Source organism: Salmo salar, chromosome 17 (genome assembly GCF_965601325.2).
Source record: "Salmo salar chromosome 17, fSalSal1, whole genome shotgun sequence".
NCBI classification, from domain to species: Eukaryota; Metazoa; Chordata; class Actinopteri; order Salmoniformes; family Salmonidae; genus Salmo; species Salmo salar.
Window position 1 is genome coordinate 27,608,690 of NC_138307.1, and position 13,896 is coordinate 27,622,585.

Below are 13,896 nucleotides of genomic sequence, written 5' to 3' on the forward strand. Positions count from 1 at the left end.
ACTTTACAACAGGAGAGGAAGTGCTAGTGTTTTAGTTAGGTCTGTTTCCTTATTACTAGAGGAGATGTCCCCACTTTACAACAGGAGAGGAAGTGCTAGTGTTTTAGTTAGGTCTGTTTCCTTATTACTAGAGGAGTGCAATTCCACGATAACGGAATTACGCTTTGACTCCAACTTTTCACTTTAAAATGAAACAGACTTACGGTAAAATCTCCCTCAGTTTTTTATGTGACCATATTTTCCAAAACTCTTAAATATCTGCTCCGAATTAAGATTGAAAGATGTCTGCAGAAAGAATGGGGTGTCAGCTATGCCTATGACACCACACCTTGGCTGTTGAACTACAGTAGGTGAAGTGGATTTACATCCGTTAACAGAATCTTGGTAAGGTCCCTGGCAATTCCCAGCCCTAGTAGGTAGGTATCAGTAAGAGCCAGGAGAGAGGGCATTAACTGGAGAGAGAGAGAGAAAGAAAGGTTGTCTAGGTCTTCACTGTCTTGCTTTGACCACCAGATGGCAGAAGACAGTAATGAGCTTAACATAACAGTATGCCAGCGGAAGGAACGACAATAGCAGGTAACACAACTGTGGTTTGTGACTACTATGATTTCCCATTGTAGCCAATTCAATTGCAGTTATTCCGTTACAGATTTTTTGGGTAATTCCGTTGATAACTTTTATCTTAAAGATGTGGGTTTTTGGTAACGGAATTAGAACCCACTGGGCAAAAGTTTCCTCAACATTGTTCCCATGTCATTTTAAAAAAAACGTTATAATTAAGTGATGATGTTGAATCAGCGTGGAAAACTGATTGGATCTGCAAAAAGTTAGCACCATTTTTTTTTTTAACCCAACTTTGAACCTACATTTTTAGTTGAATTCACGTTAGTTGACAACTCAACCAAATGTAAATCAAATCTAGACGTTGAACTAACATCTGTGCCCAGTAGGAAGGGCACAAGGCAATGTTTCTTAAACATAGAGAAGGCAAATCTCCAAAACTGAATCTAGGTGTTGATATTAGTTGGCAGGGGTCTTTACTTCAACATTACTGTGTTTTGATGTATTTCTGATACTTTTTGGGACTTTTTCCTGCTAGATGTTTTCTAAGACCCCTTTTCCATCTGTTTGACCAGAAATCAAAGCCTTTGATTATTACAAATTTTTAGGATGGAAAATGCTTGAAGAATGTATATATGCCTTAATTTCAAAAAAATAAATATATCGACTTAACATGCTTCTATGAACTTCACATGTTGGCGCTCATGGGTCCTTTTTAAATGGAAATGCCCAGGAGTAGATCACTGACAACCTGTTTCTAAACCAAAATAACATATACAGTAATATCTGTGTGTAATGTCCATGCAGTTTGGAGGGTCAGAGAGAGCATCTGACACTGTTCCTTAGCTTGGGGGGAACCACAATAATAATAACATACTAAATAATACTGAAATGAATAACACCATACTAAACAATAATAATACCATACTAAATAATACTGACAATAATAATACCATACTAAATACTGACAATAATACCATACTAAATAATACTGACAATAATAAACAATACTAAATAATACTGACAATAATACTGACAATAATACCATACTAAATAATACTGACAATAATAAACAATACTAAATAATAATAATACCATACTAAATAATACTGACAATAATACTGACATTAATAATACCATACTAAATAATACTGACAATAATAAACAATACTAAATAATAATACTACCATACTAAATAATAATAATAGCACACTAAATAATACTGACAATAATACCATACTAAATAATACTGAATAATACCATACTAAATAATACTAACAATAATAATACTGACATTAATAATACCATACTAAATAATACTGACACTTTAATAACATCATATTAAATGGCTATAATGTATAAAAGGATGGCTATACTAGTAGTCCATCATAAACAGTACTGATATGCACTTATTTTATTTAGAAGATGAATAATATGACATAAACACCACTAAGGGATTATTGTTCTACTGTTCAGTTTTTGTTGTCATAGGAAGGAAATGTTCTATTTTTACTAACCCTGTAACATAGGGTTTCTTAAACTATGGGTAGGGTCCGAAAGGTGGCCCTGGGAATGTCAAGGGTGAGTCATGAGAATACAGTGACTTGCAAAAGTATTCATCCCCCTTGGCATTTTTCATATTTTGTTTGCTTTACAACCTGTAATTTAAATTGATTTTTATTTGGATTTCATGCAATGGACACACACAAAATAGTCCAAATTGGTGAAGTGAAAAAAAATAAAAAAAAATAGCTTGTTTCAAAAAAGGAAAAAAAAAATAGGAAAACTGAAAAGTGGTGCGTGCATATGTATTCACCCCCTTTACTATGAAGCCCCTAAATAAGATCTGGTGCAACCAATTACCTTCAGAAGTCACATAACTAGTTAAATAAAGTCCACCTGTGTGCAATACACACACACACACACACACACACACACACACACACACGTTCTGAAAGGCCCCAGCAAGCAGTACCATGAAGACCAAGGAGCTCTCCAAACAGGTCAGGGACAAAGTTGGAGAGTATAGATCAGGGTTGGGTTATAAAAAATATCGGAAACTTTGAACATCCCACAGAGCGCCATTAAATCCGTTATTAAAAAATGTAAAGAATATGGCACCACAACAAACCTGCCAAGAGAGGGCTGCCCACCAAAAATCATGGACCAGTCAAGGAGGGCATTAATCAGAGAGGTAACAAAGAGACCAAACATAACCCAGCTCCACCGCGGACATTGGAGTATCTGTCCATAGGACCACTTTAAGCTGTACACTCCACAGAGCTGGGCTTTACGGAAGAGTGGCCAGAAAAAGCCATTGCTTAAAGAAAAAAATAAGCAAACACATTTGGTGTTTGCCAAAAGGCATGTGGGAGACTCCCCAAACATATGGAAGAAGGTACTCTGGTCAGATGAGACTAAAATTTAGCTTTTTGTCCATCAAGGAAAACTCTATGTCTGGGGCAAACCCAACACCTCTCATCACCCAGAGAACACCATCCCCACAGTGAAGCATGGTGGTGGCAGCATCATGCTGTGGGGATGTTTTTCCATCGACAGGGACTGGGAAACTGGTCAGAATTGAAGGAATGATGGATGGTGCTAAATACAGGGAAATTCTTGAGAGAAACCTGTTTCAGTCTTCCAGAGATTTGAGACTGGGACGGAGGTTCACCTTCCAGCATGACAGTGAACCTAAGCATACTGCTAAAGCAACACTTGAATGGTTTAGGGGGAAACATTTTAATGTCTTGGAATGGCCTAGTCAAAGCCCAGACCTCAATCCAATTGAGAATCTGTGGTATGACTTAAATATTGCTGCACACCAGCGGAACCCATTAAACTTGAAGGAGCTGTAGCAGTTTTGCCTTGAAGAATGGCCAAAAATCCCAGTGGCTAGATGTGCCAAGCGTATAGAGACATACCGGCAGGGGACTTGCAGCTGTAATTGCTGCAAAAGGTGGCTCTACAAAGTATTGACTTTGGGGGGGGGGGGGGGGGGAATAGTTATGCACCCTTAAGTTCTGTTTTTTTGTCTTATTTCTTGTTCTTTTCACAAGAAAAAATATTTTGAATCTACAAAGTGGTAGGCATGTTGTGTAAATCAAATGACACAAAAATCTATTTTAATTCCAGGTTGTAAGGGAACAAAATAGGAAAAATGCCAAGTGGGTGAATACTTCTGCAAGCCACTGTATATCTATTATTACACACTATGCATTATTAGTTTGGGTTGTTGTAGGACGATTTGGATCACAGGAGGACCATCAATTTCTCCTTTGGGTCTCGAGCTGAAAAAGTTTAAAAGGGTAGCAAGCATTAGTTTTTACTCACCACGGTAAGAACACAGCACGGCCAAAGACTTAGTAACGTAGTTGTAGTCCCGATCTGGTTACCTATAAGTACAAACATAGTAATGTCTTGGGGTTATTACATATTTATTAACTTATTTCCGGATAACTTATAAACTACCCACAATTTCTCAACGTCATATGGAGGCTCTACTCTATGCTAGTGAATTCAGCCCAAGCTGGGTAACGTTAGCCACACCTCATGCTATTCACTGACTTTGTGGCTGTGCAGTGGTGTAATGTACTTAAGTAAAAATACTTAAGTACTGCTTAAGTAGTTTTTTGGGCTATCTGTACTTTACTATTTATATTTTTAACAGCTTTAACTTCACTACATTCCTAAAGAAAATAATGTACTTTTTACTCCATACATTTTCCCTGACACCCAATAGTATTCGTTACATTTTTATCGCTTAGCAAGACAGGAAAATAGTCCAATTCAAGCACCTATCAAGAGAACTTCCCTGGTCATCCCTACTGCCTCTGATCTGGCAGACTCACTAAACACACATGCTTTGCTTGTAAATTATGTCAGAGTGTTGGAGTGTGCCCCTGGCTATTCGTAAATGTAAAAAAAAAAAATGAAGATATAGTGCCGCCTAGGTCGCTTAATATAAGGAATTTGAAATGATTTATACTTTTACTTTTGATACTTAAGTATATTTAAAACCAAATACTTTTACTCAAGTAGTATTTTACTGGGTGACTTTCACTTGAGTCATTTTCTATTAAGGTATTTTTACTTTTACTCAAGTATGACAATTGGGTACTTTTCCCACAACTGTGGCTGTGTTATATAGGTGGGCTGTGTTATCGAGGTGGGAACACTTTAGCAAGCAGGCACCGGTGCCTTCTTGCCGTGGGCGCCAAACGACAGAGAAACTCATACCTGCTTGCTGTAATTGTGTAATACCTCGTCTTTTCTCCTTTTTGTTTTGTCAACTTTTTGTCATGTTCTCTGTGAAGTAGGCTACGGGAGTTTTGCAACTTTTCCAACCTTGGATTAGTGCTAGCGCGCTAGCTGACGGACATCTGAAATCTATTTAGGATTTCGGCCCGATGAAGCGCATGTCTCTCCTCTCTTCCGTAGCTAACTCAGCCTGCACTCTAATAAAAGTGTTTGCATCGGATGGGCCCCCAACTATCAATCTGTAAGTCTCTGCTTTCTCTTTGCTTTTAATCTGCAGTTATGTGTCAGTTGTGTTCTAGCTGGTCTCCAGCAGGAGGGCTCTAGCTTGCCGACCATAACCGTGGTGGTTGGCTAGGCTGGTTAATAGCTAGTTGGCTAAATATCTAACTTTAGCTGGCTGGTTAGCTTGCTGGCTATGATAACTGCATATAGCTAACATTCATTGATAACTGGTTGTATGGTGTTATATATTTCTAAGACTTTGGTTTACTTTAATGTAGCTGTAAGCTAGGTGTTGATAGCAACTGGCTGGTAGGGCTAACATTAGCAGGCAAGTAGGGCTAATGTTAGCAGGCTAATAAGGCTAACCTTAGCAGGCTATTAGGGCTAATGTTAGGTTAGTTGGCTAGCAACCTTGCAAGTTGATTTGTAAAAATAAATTCATAAAGTATTTGCTTGTAAGTTGGCTGAAAGTAATTGAAACCAGTAGTCATGAGAGCCAACGATTTGGTTTAATTTGAAGTTATACATTTGAAGTTCTTCCTTTTGGAGTTTACATTTTAGGGAATAGGTTGGCTTGCAGGGTCTTCCATACTACATCACACATCAAACCTTTCCCGACATGACTTCGGCATTCTTTGGAAATTCTGATCTATTTTATGTAATACTCCCCAAAAAAGGTGTAACTTTGCATTGGGATTTTTCATGTGTACACTAATGCAAATCCTTATGTTACATGTGGTTAGGTTTATGTTACCTACCCTGTAAGAACCCTTGCTGTTACACCATCAAATCTCTATTTGATACATTGTATAACATGACCTGACGTGAATGGTGTCCGAGTTAAACGAATGTAGGGGGCGTGTCCATATCGAGTGGCTGCACTCCTCAGAAGTGGGCGTTAACCGAAGAGGCTCACAGCCGTTTAGAAATTACAAAAATATGCCCTTAGTTTATCTTTCGTTAATACTTATTTCATTCATTAATATATATTGCAAAAATGGGTACATAGATAGGCAACTGTTAAGCATTCTCTTAGATAAAGAAAAGCCTATTGACTGACTCATTGTTTTTCAAAGACAACCCTGTGTAAATAAGTTTTTGGTGAAATACGGCAAGCCGAGTGTAAATAAAACAATAAAGTATAAATAAAAACATACTAACGTGTGTTGGCAATCAATTGACCAAATAAAACATTGGCGTGTGATGCGTTTCCTTTTCCCTTTTTCATCATTCTCTCTGTTCCTGTCAATGATGTCAGCTAGGAACTAATATTTCGATTTAGAAATGGAGCATGTGCCTCGATCATATCTCCACAATTATTATTATTATTATGATGATCTCTTTCTCTGAAAGAAATTGACCATCGTAAACACCAATAGCGCCCACTGTGCAGCAGTAGAGTCCAGGGAATATGTTACAAGAGCTAAAATGTGCCATGAAAAATACACACCGAGCTCATGGCGTAGTACTCATTGTTTACGTTTAATCTCTGCTCTCTCAGTGTTTGTACATAGCCTACATAAACCAGTGGGCCTAGATGAGAGCGAAAATTCCATAAACTATATCTGGAAGTTATCATGAAATACACACACCGAAGTACTCACAGTTTCGAGAAGGTATTCGCGTCAGATCCTTCTTTTGCCATCAGATGCAGGCCGCCATATTCCGTGCTCTACACCACGCGCATGTCCAGCAGCGAGCTGCAATTTATGTTTTCCACTGTAGGTTTATAATAAGGGGAATTTATTCATAGATTCTATAAAATACAGAATATCTTTCTGTGAAATTAACCATATTTACTAAATATATTTATAAGGAAACGAAACTACAATAGACTAGTGGTACTTTTTCTGCATAGTAGAAGGAATATAAATTAATTATATAATATTCAAAATCTTGAATCTGAATAGAAATATGTACAAAATATATAGGAGAATGTTATGAAAAACATATGCTATGGCAAAGGATCTATATTAGCCGAGAGAGAGAGAGTGAGAGAGGGTGAGAGTGAGAGAGGTCTACTATTTTGTCACAGAGTTTATTATAAAACGAACGACGAATAGATAGAAACCCATAGCATCTTTAACTTGGCTCATTAGCATTAATTATGAATAGAATAGAATATAATATAATAGAATAGAAGGAGATGCCACAGGTAGCCTAATGGTTTCAGAGTGTTTTGGGCTTTGTTAGCTCTTTTCCATAGAATTAGCCTTGAAATAATTACAGACAAATAATTTAGAGATGGTTTTAATATTCAATAATTTCCTGATTTCACCTTTACTTGCATTTAAACTAAGTAGGTGACAGAAGAAACCATCATACCATACCATAGCATTATGAACAGTAAATAACTAGGCTAAGTTAAATAATATAATAGAATAGGATAAATTAGCCTGAATGGCTCTAAGACTTTCAGTACTGTCAAAGCAGGACAGACCGTCACTAGAGAGACAGCTCGAACGGAAATAAAATCCCGCCTTTTGGACAATGTTTTACACTTACTCTGCCCTCATAGGTTAAGAGAAACAGGGTGTAGGTGGAATGACCCTTCTCGCCTTCCTATTGGTCTAAGCTGACGCCAGTCAGAAGGATGCCGTTGCTGCTATAACCAGCAGTAGGCTGAGTATGAAACACGGTGCAGGTTAATAATAGTTACTGTTGAGGCTAGCTGCATCCGACACTTCGTTATAGGATGATGCAGGTGGAATGGTTTTATCCGTTTCAAAGATCTGACTGAGTGAGTATTGGATCGTTTAACCGTTATATGTGTTTTTCCCGTTTAGTATGCAGTTGTTCTGTTCTGTCTCCACCATCACACCACATCATCATTTTCATGGACATGGTGTTATTCAGTCAGTGCAGATCGAGTTTTTTTTCATAGACTGCACAGGCAGGGGCAGGCATAGCTTCCAGTCAACCTGATGACAATTATACTAGCTTATTATCCCGATTTCCTTCTGTCATTCTGTTATATTACAGACATAACATGTCATTTGTCATGAGAATGGAATCAGGTTTTGGTAAAGCAGTTTGTTGCTAGACATCGTGATCGATACATGGCATAGCCTACATAGGCTGCCTGTATTACATGGTGATGCAGGAGGAACAGTATGTGGGAGGCTGACAGAGCAGGCTATAGGAATGCTGTTTTGCTTTGCTTTAGCGTCACTGCGATTTAGAGACGCAGTTTCATCGCACACCAGCTCTCTCTCTCTCTCTCTCTCTCTCTCTCTCTCTCTCTCTCTCTCTCTCTCTCTGTCACACCAACGCACACACACACACACACACACACACACACACACACACACACACACACACACACACACACACACACACACACACACACACACACACACACACACACACACACACACACACACATCACACACACACACACACACACACACTCGCACGCACGCACGCACACACACACACACATACACACGCATGCACACACACACACACATGCACACACATACACACACATACATACAATCCATCATTCATCATTTCAAGTTCTGAACCTGTGGGATGTAGCAACCCCAGAATAGCAGCAGGGACTAGTTTTTATCTGTTCATTTGCCTGTTGTCAGACCTAGTCTGGGGTATTTCCTGCAACGTAACAGTTGTAGATGTTGAGCTTCTGGGAGCCACTGCCTCTGTCTTCTAGGTTAGTCCACAGATAGAACAATGATGTTTCACCAGATGTCTGGGAGCCACTTCCTCTGTCTTCTAGGTTAGTCCACAGATAGAACAATGATGTTTCACCAGATGTCTGGGAGCCACTGCCTCTGTCTTCTAGGTTAGTCCACAGATAGAACAATGACGTTTCACCAGATGTCTGGGAGCCACTGCCTCTGTCTTCTAGGTTAGTCCACAGATAGAACAATGATGTTTCACCAGATGTCTGGGAGCCACTTCCTCTGTCTTCTAGGTTAGTCCACAGATAGAACAATGATGTTTCACCAGATGTCTGGGAGCCACTTCCTCTGTCTTCTAGGTTAGTCCACAGATAGAACAATGATGTTTCACCAGATGTCTGGGAGCCACTTCCTCTGTCTTCTAGGTTAGTCCACAGATAGAACAATGATGTTTCACCAGATGTCTGGGAGCCACTGCCTCTGTCTTCTAGGTTAGTCCACAGATAGAACAATGACGTTTCACCAGATGTCTGGGAGCCACTGCCTCTGTCTTCTAGGTTAGTCCACAGATAGAACAATGATGTTTCACCAGATGTCTGGGAGCCACTGCCTCTGTCTTCTAGGTTAGTCCACAGATAGAACAATGATGTTTCACCAGATGTCTGGGAGCCACTTCCTCTGTCTTCTAGGTTAGTCCACAGATAGAACAATGATGTTTCACCAGATGTCTGGGAGCCACTGCCTCTGTCTTCTAGGTTAGTCCACAGATAGAACAATGATGTTTCACCAGATGTCTGGGAGCCACTTCCTCTGTCTTCTAGGTTAGTCCACAGATAGAACAATGATGTTTCACCAGATGTCTGGGAGCCACTTCCTCTGTCTTCTAGGTTAGTCCACAGATAGAACAATGATGTTTCACCAGATGTCTGGGAGCCACTTCCCCTGTCTTCTAGGTTAGTCCACAGATAGAACAATGATGTTTCACCAGATGTCTGGGAGCCACTGCCTCTGTCTTCTAGGTTAGTCCACAGATAGAACAATGACGTTTCACCAGATGTCTGGGAGCCACTGCCTCTGTCTTCTAGGTTAGTCCACAGATAGAACAATGATGTTTCACCAGATGTCTGGGAGCCACTGCCTCTGTCTTCTAGGTTAGTCCACAGATAGAACAATGATGTTTCACCAGATGTCTGGGAGCCACTTCCTCTGTCTTCTAGGTTAGTCCACAGATAGAACAATGATGTTTCACCAGATGTCTGGGAGCCACTGCCTCTGTCTTCTAGGTTAGTCCACAGATAGAACAATGATGTTTCACCAGATGTCTGGGAGCCACTGCCTCTGTCTTCTAGGTTAGTCCACAGATAGAACAATGATGTTTCACCAGATGTCTGGGAGCCACTTCCTCTGTCTTCTAGGTTAGTCCACAGATAGAACAATGATGTTTCACCAGATGTCTACATCTGAAGCATCCGGTTGGCGTTTCCACTCACCACCAAATATGGCAGTGATAGGAAGCCCAGTGGCCGGCAGTGGGAGAAGATGGAACAAGATGGATTTTGGCCACGCTCTGCACATTTTGTCATCGATGAAACATTTGATCTCAATGCAGTTTTCTGTTCCCAAAACTAGAATCTATTACGAACAGAGTGGACTAAGGTTGATAGATTTTATCCTTTGCCAAAGTAAAAAAAGTGTTGTTTAGATGGAGTGCGAAGGGCGAATTTAGTTATTGCACAGAGTAGGCGTTCCCTAACAGAAATATGCAAATACATGCTATTTTGGGTTAGTTATACAAATCTTTGCTTTGGCTACATTGTGTATTTGCCTATTGCTATTTCCTAATTTAATGATTTAATGAAATATTAACTGCAGTTAGTTAGCACAGAACAGTACATTCCATAAGCCAACAATGTGCAGAGTATTTTAAAGTACAGTTGTACATTTTGGATGTGTTTTTCCTCCTTCATGTGTTTTCTGTGCGGGCGTTTTCCTAAGTGCAGAACATACCTGTAAGGGAAATGGTTGGGATCAGCTGCTGTTTTTAGACTCATGTTCCTTCTTAACTATGTGGAGGTCCTGCCTATGGGAGCTGATTCCAGAGTATTTGTCTGCCACACATGATGTGGAGTACACTGACTGTGCAGTTATTACCAAGGCTACTGTAGTGGAATAGTTAACCTGTAACATATTGCCAGCCAAGCGGTCCAGGGAGGGAGGGAGGGAGGGGGGAGGGGAGGGAGGGAGGGAAGTTGTTTCTTGCTCATATAAGAGTTATAGAACCCAAGGAAATGTTGCTGTGCTGTATGTACTGACTATCATCTGTACGTGATGTGATGTGTGTGTGATGACATGTGACGTGTGTGTGTGTGTGTGTGTGTGTGTGTGTGTGTGTGTGTGTGTGTGTGTGTGTGTGTGTGTGTGTGTGTGTGTGTGTGTGTGTGTGTGTGTGTGTGTGTGTGTGTGTGTGTGTGTGTGTGTGTGTGTGTGTGTGTGTGGATGTATTTAACTATACTTGCAGGGACCAGAAGTCCCCACAAGAATAGTAAACAAAGAAAAATTGGACCAACTGGGGACATTTTGTTAGTCCCCACAAGGTCAAATGCTATTTCTAGGGGGTTTAGGGTTAAGGTTATAATTAGTGTTAGGGGTTAAGGAAAATATCATTTTGATTGGGACTGAATTGTATGTCCCCACAAGGTTAGCTGTGCAAGACTGTGTGTGTGTGTGTGTGTGTGTGTGTGAGTGTGTGTGTGTGTGTGTGTGTGTGTGTGTGCGTGTGTGTGTGTGTGTGTGTGTGTGTGTGTGTGTGTGTGTGTGTGTGTGTGTGTGTGTGTGTGTGTGTGTGTGTGTGTGTGTGTGTGCGTGCGTGCGTGTGTGTGTGTGTCTCTAGCTGTCACACAGGCAACAGAAAGGCATGACGTTAGCTAGGACCTCCAGGTGATCTGCGCTGTGTGACCTCACACTTTCCCTATTTTCCCTCTGCTTTTTTCAGGTGAGAGTGTGTGGGGTGTGGGGTGTGAGAGACAGAGACTGCAAGATAAATCATGTTTGAGGGAGAGAGAGATTTGTGAGAGAAAGTGAAAGAGTGAGTGAGAGAGAGAGAGAGAGAGAGAGAGAGAGAGAGAGAGAGACAGAGAGAGAGAGAGAGGCAGAGAGAGATAGTGTGTGTGTGTGTGTGTGTGAGAGAGAGAGAAAGAGAGAGTGAAAGAGAGAGCGAGAGAAGATGAGGAGACTCCTCCAGGACTCTCCTCTGTGTTGCGTGGTAAAACTCTGGTCTCAGTCCTGCCTGGAGTTCTCTCTTCTCTAAGACCTTCCTGCTCCTCTCAGCTGGTTTCCTCTTCATGAAGACCACTGACATTGGTGATGTGATGAATAAATTTGAAGTCCTTGGCATTGTAGGTGAAGGTAAGTTGATGATCATTATTTACAACTACTGCATTACACTGTCAAAGGGAACACTACGGTTTTACAGTAAAGTGTTTTTTTGTGGTTGTTTTTAGTAATGTTGGTGTGATGGTCAAAGCTGAAAGCCAAAACCATTTCTCTAGCTACCTCTCTGACCTTGTTATCACTGCGTTACTTATGGCTGTGACTGAAAACGTTTACAACGATCAAGGGTTAACGAAAACGGCACCAGAAATTCTCTGTACTGTGTCCAAAAACACTATTTGCAGAACTAGAGATAAATTATTATTCTAAAGTGCTCATCATGTTCCCAATTCTGAACAGTCGCCACTTAACCGGAGGGTCTAAAGTGGGCTAAAACTGTCTCCACCTCTCCATGTGTCCTCTGGCTAGGCCTTGTAGCTGCTGTGCCCATGAAACCCTTCCAGAAACCACCGCCAAACTGACAACATCACACTCGTTGACCTTTTCCATTTGCACGACTGGCTCTTCATCCATTCCTTTTAGATTCATAAATGGAGTTTTGGAAAAAATTTCTTCATCTCTTGAGCTACGCACTTTTACTTTCATCTAACTAATCTAACTGTCATTTCATGTCAAAATTCACTTAATATGTTCATAAATGACATAGCTGGAGGAAGAGTGTGTAATCATGTTATTCAGTAGCTCTTTAGCCCCTGAATTCTCCTGTATATGTGGTTGACTGGCTGAAGGGCTGAGGCTGATAGCCCAGGCTACAGGGCAAGGGCGAGGGAGTGGCAAGCCTCTCTCAGGCCAGGGAGAGATACTCCGAGCTGGGGTATAATGACTGGCTACTTCCCTGGCCCATGGTTCCTTCACTGGTCCCTCCACTAATACAATTTAACGCTAGATCAGATGAGTCATTTCATTCCCATGCCATTTGTTGACTGAAGGATCCTCATCACACAGATTACTGGTCACCCATCACACCGGGGGTTAAGCGCAATTCAGTTTCCAACTCCCATCAATTCAGGAAGTGAAGCAACGAAGTAGGGGAGGGACCACCACTTATAGAACATATCATGATAGGGCTTTGGTTCTCCCATCAAGACACTCTTGACTGAGTGACACAGACAGGATCTTCATATCAGGAAGTTAGTAAGTTAGTTTTCAAGAGCGAGGAATGGGGTACATTCTGCATTTCGTAGAGTCATTATTTATTATTAGTTGATTGGCATATCTGACATATAGTTCTGAAGATAATAGAGGAGTCAATTTTTCAGTAGTAGATTGAAATTCACTGACTATCTACTGGCTATTCACTGACTATTTACTGTCTGTGTAATGCCTATTCACTGACTATCTACTGTCTGTGTAATGCCTATTCACTGACTATCTACTGTCTGTATAATGACTATTCACTGACTATCTACTGTCTGTGTAATGACTATTCACTGACTATCTACTGTCTGTGTAATGCCTATTAACTGACTATCTACTGTCTGTGTAATGCCTATTCACTGACTATCTACTGTCTGTATAATGACTATTCACTGACTATCTACTGTCTGTGTAATGCCTATTCACTGACTATCTACTGTCTGTGTAATGCCTATTCACTGACTATCTACTGTCTGTGTAATGCCTATTCACTGACTATCTACTGTCTGTGTAATGACTATTCACTGACTATTTACTGTCTGTGTAATGACTATTCACTGACTATCTCTGTCTGTATAATGACTATTCACTGACTATCTACTGTCTGTATAATGCCTATTCACTGGCTATCTACTGTCTGTGTAATGCCTATTCACTGACTATCTACTGTCTGTGTAATGCC

The 13,896-nt window shown here is 40.5% G+C and overlaps 2 protein-coding genes across 5 annotated transcripts in view; one reads left to right on the forward strand and one right to left on the reverse strand.

Annotated features, from left to right (window-relative positions):
• LOC106575969 (sex comb on midleg-like protein 2) overlaps window positions 1-6,735 on the reverse strand; it is a 53,799-nt gene extending 47,064 nt beyond the window's left edge. For 2 of the 3 annotated variants that reach the window (XM_045699508.2, XM_045699505.2), the window contains exons 1-2: window positions 6,648-6,735; window positions 3,895-3,956 (exon numbers count right to left, since the gene is read on the reverse strand). The gene's annotated coding sequence lies outside the window, so the exon portion shown is untranslated. Of the gene's footprint in view, window positions 1-3,894; window positions 3,957-6,635 lie in introns of all 3 variants that reach the window. The other variant, XM_045699506.2, reaches the window with a different exon arrangement.
• Window positions 6,736-7,608: 873 nt separating this feature from the next.
• Window positions 7,609-13,896, forward strand: part of LOC106600438 (cyclin-dependent kinase-like 5) — a 204,851-nt gene continuing 198,563 nt past the window's right edge. For both annotated transcript variants that reach the window (XM_045699510.2, XM_082963716.1), the window contains exons 1-2: window positions 7,609-7,783; window positions 11,680-12,092. In XM_045699510.2, the coding sequence (XP_045555466.1) occupies window positions 12,029-12,092 (64 nt within the window). In that variant the 5' untranslated portion in view covers window positions 7,609-7,783; window positions 11,680-12,028. The remainder of the gene's footprint in view (window positions 7,784-11,679; window positions 12,093-13,896) is intronic.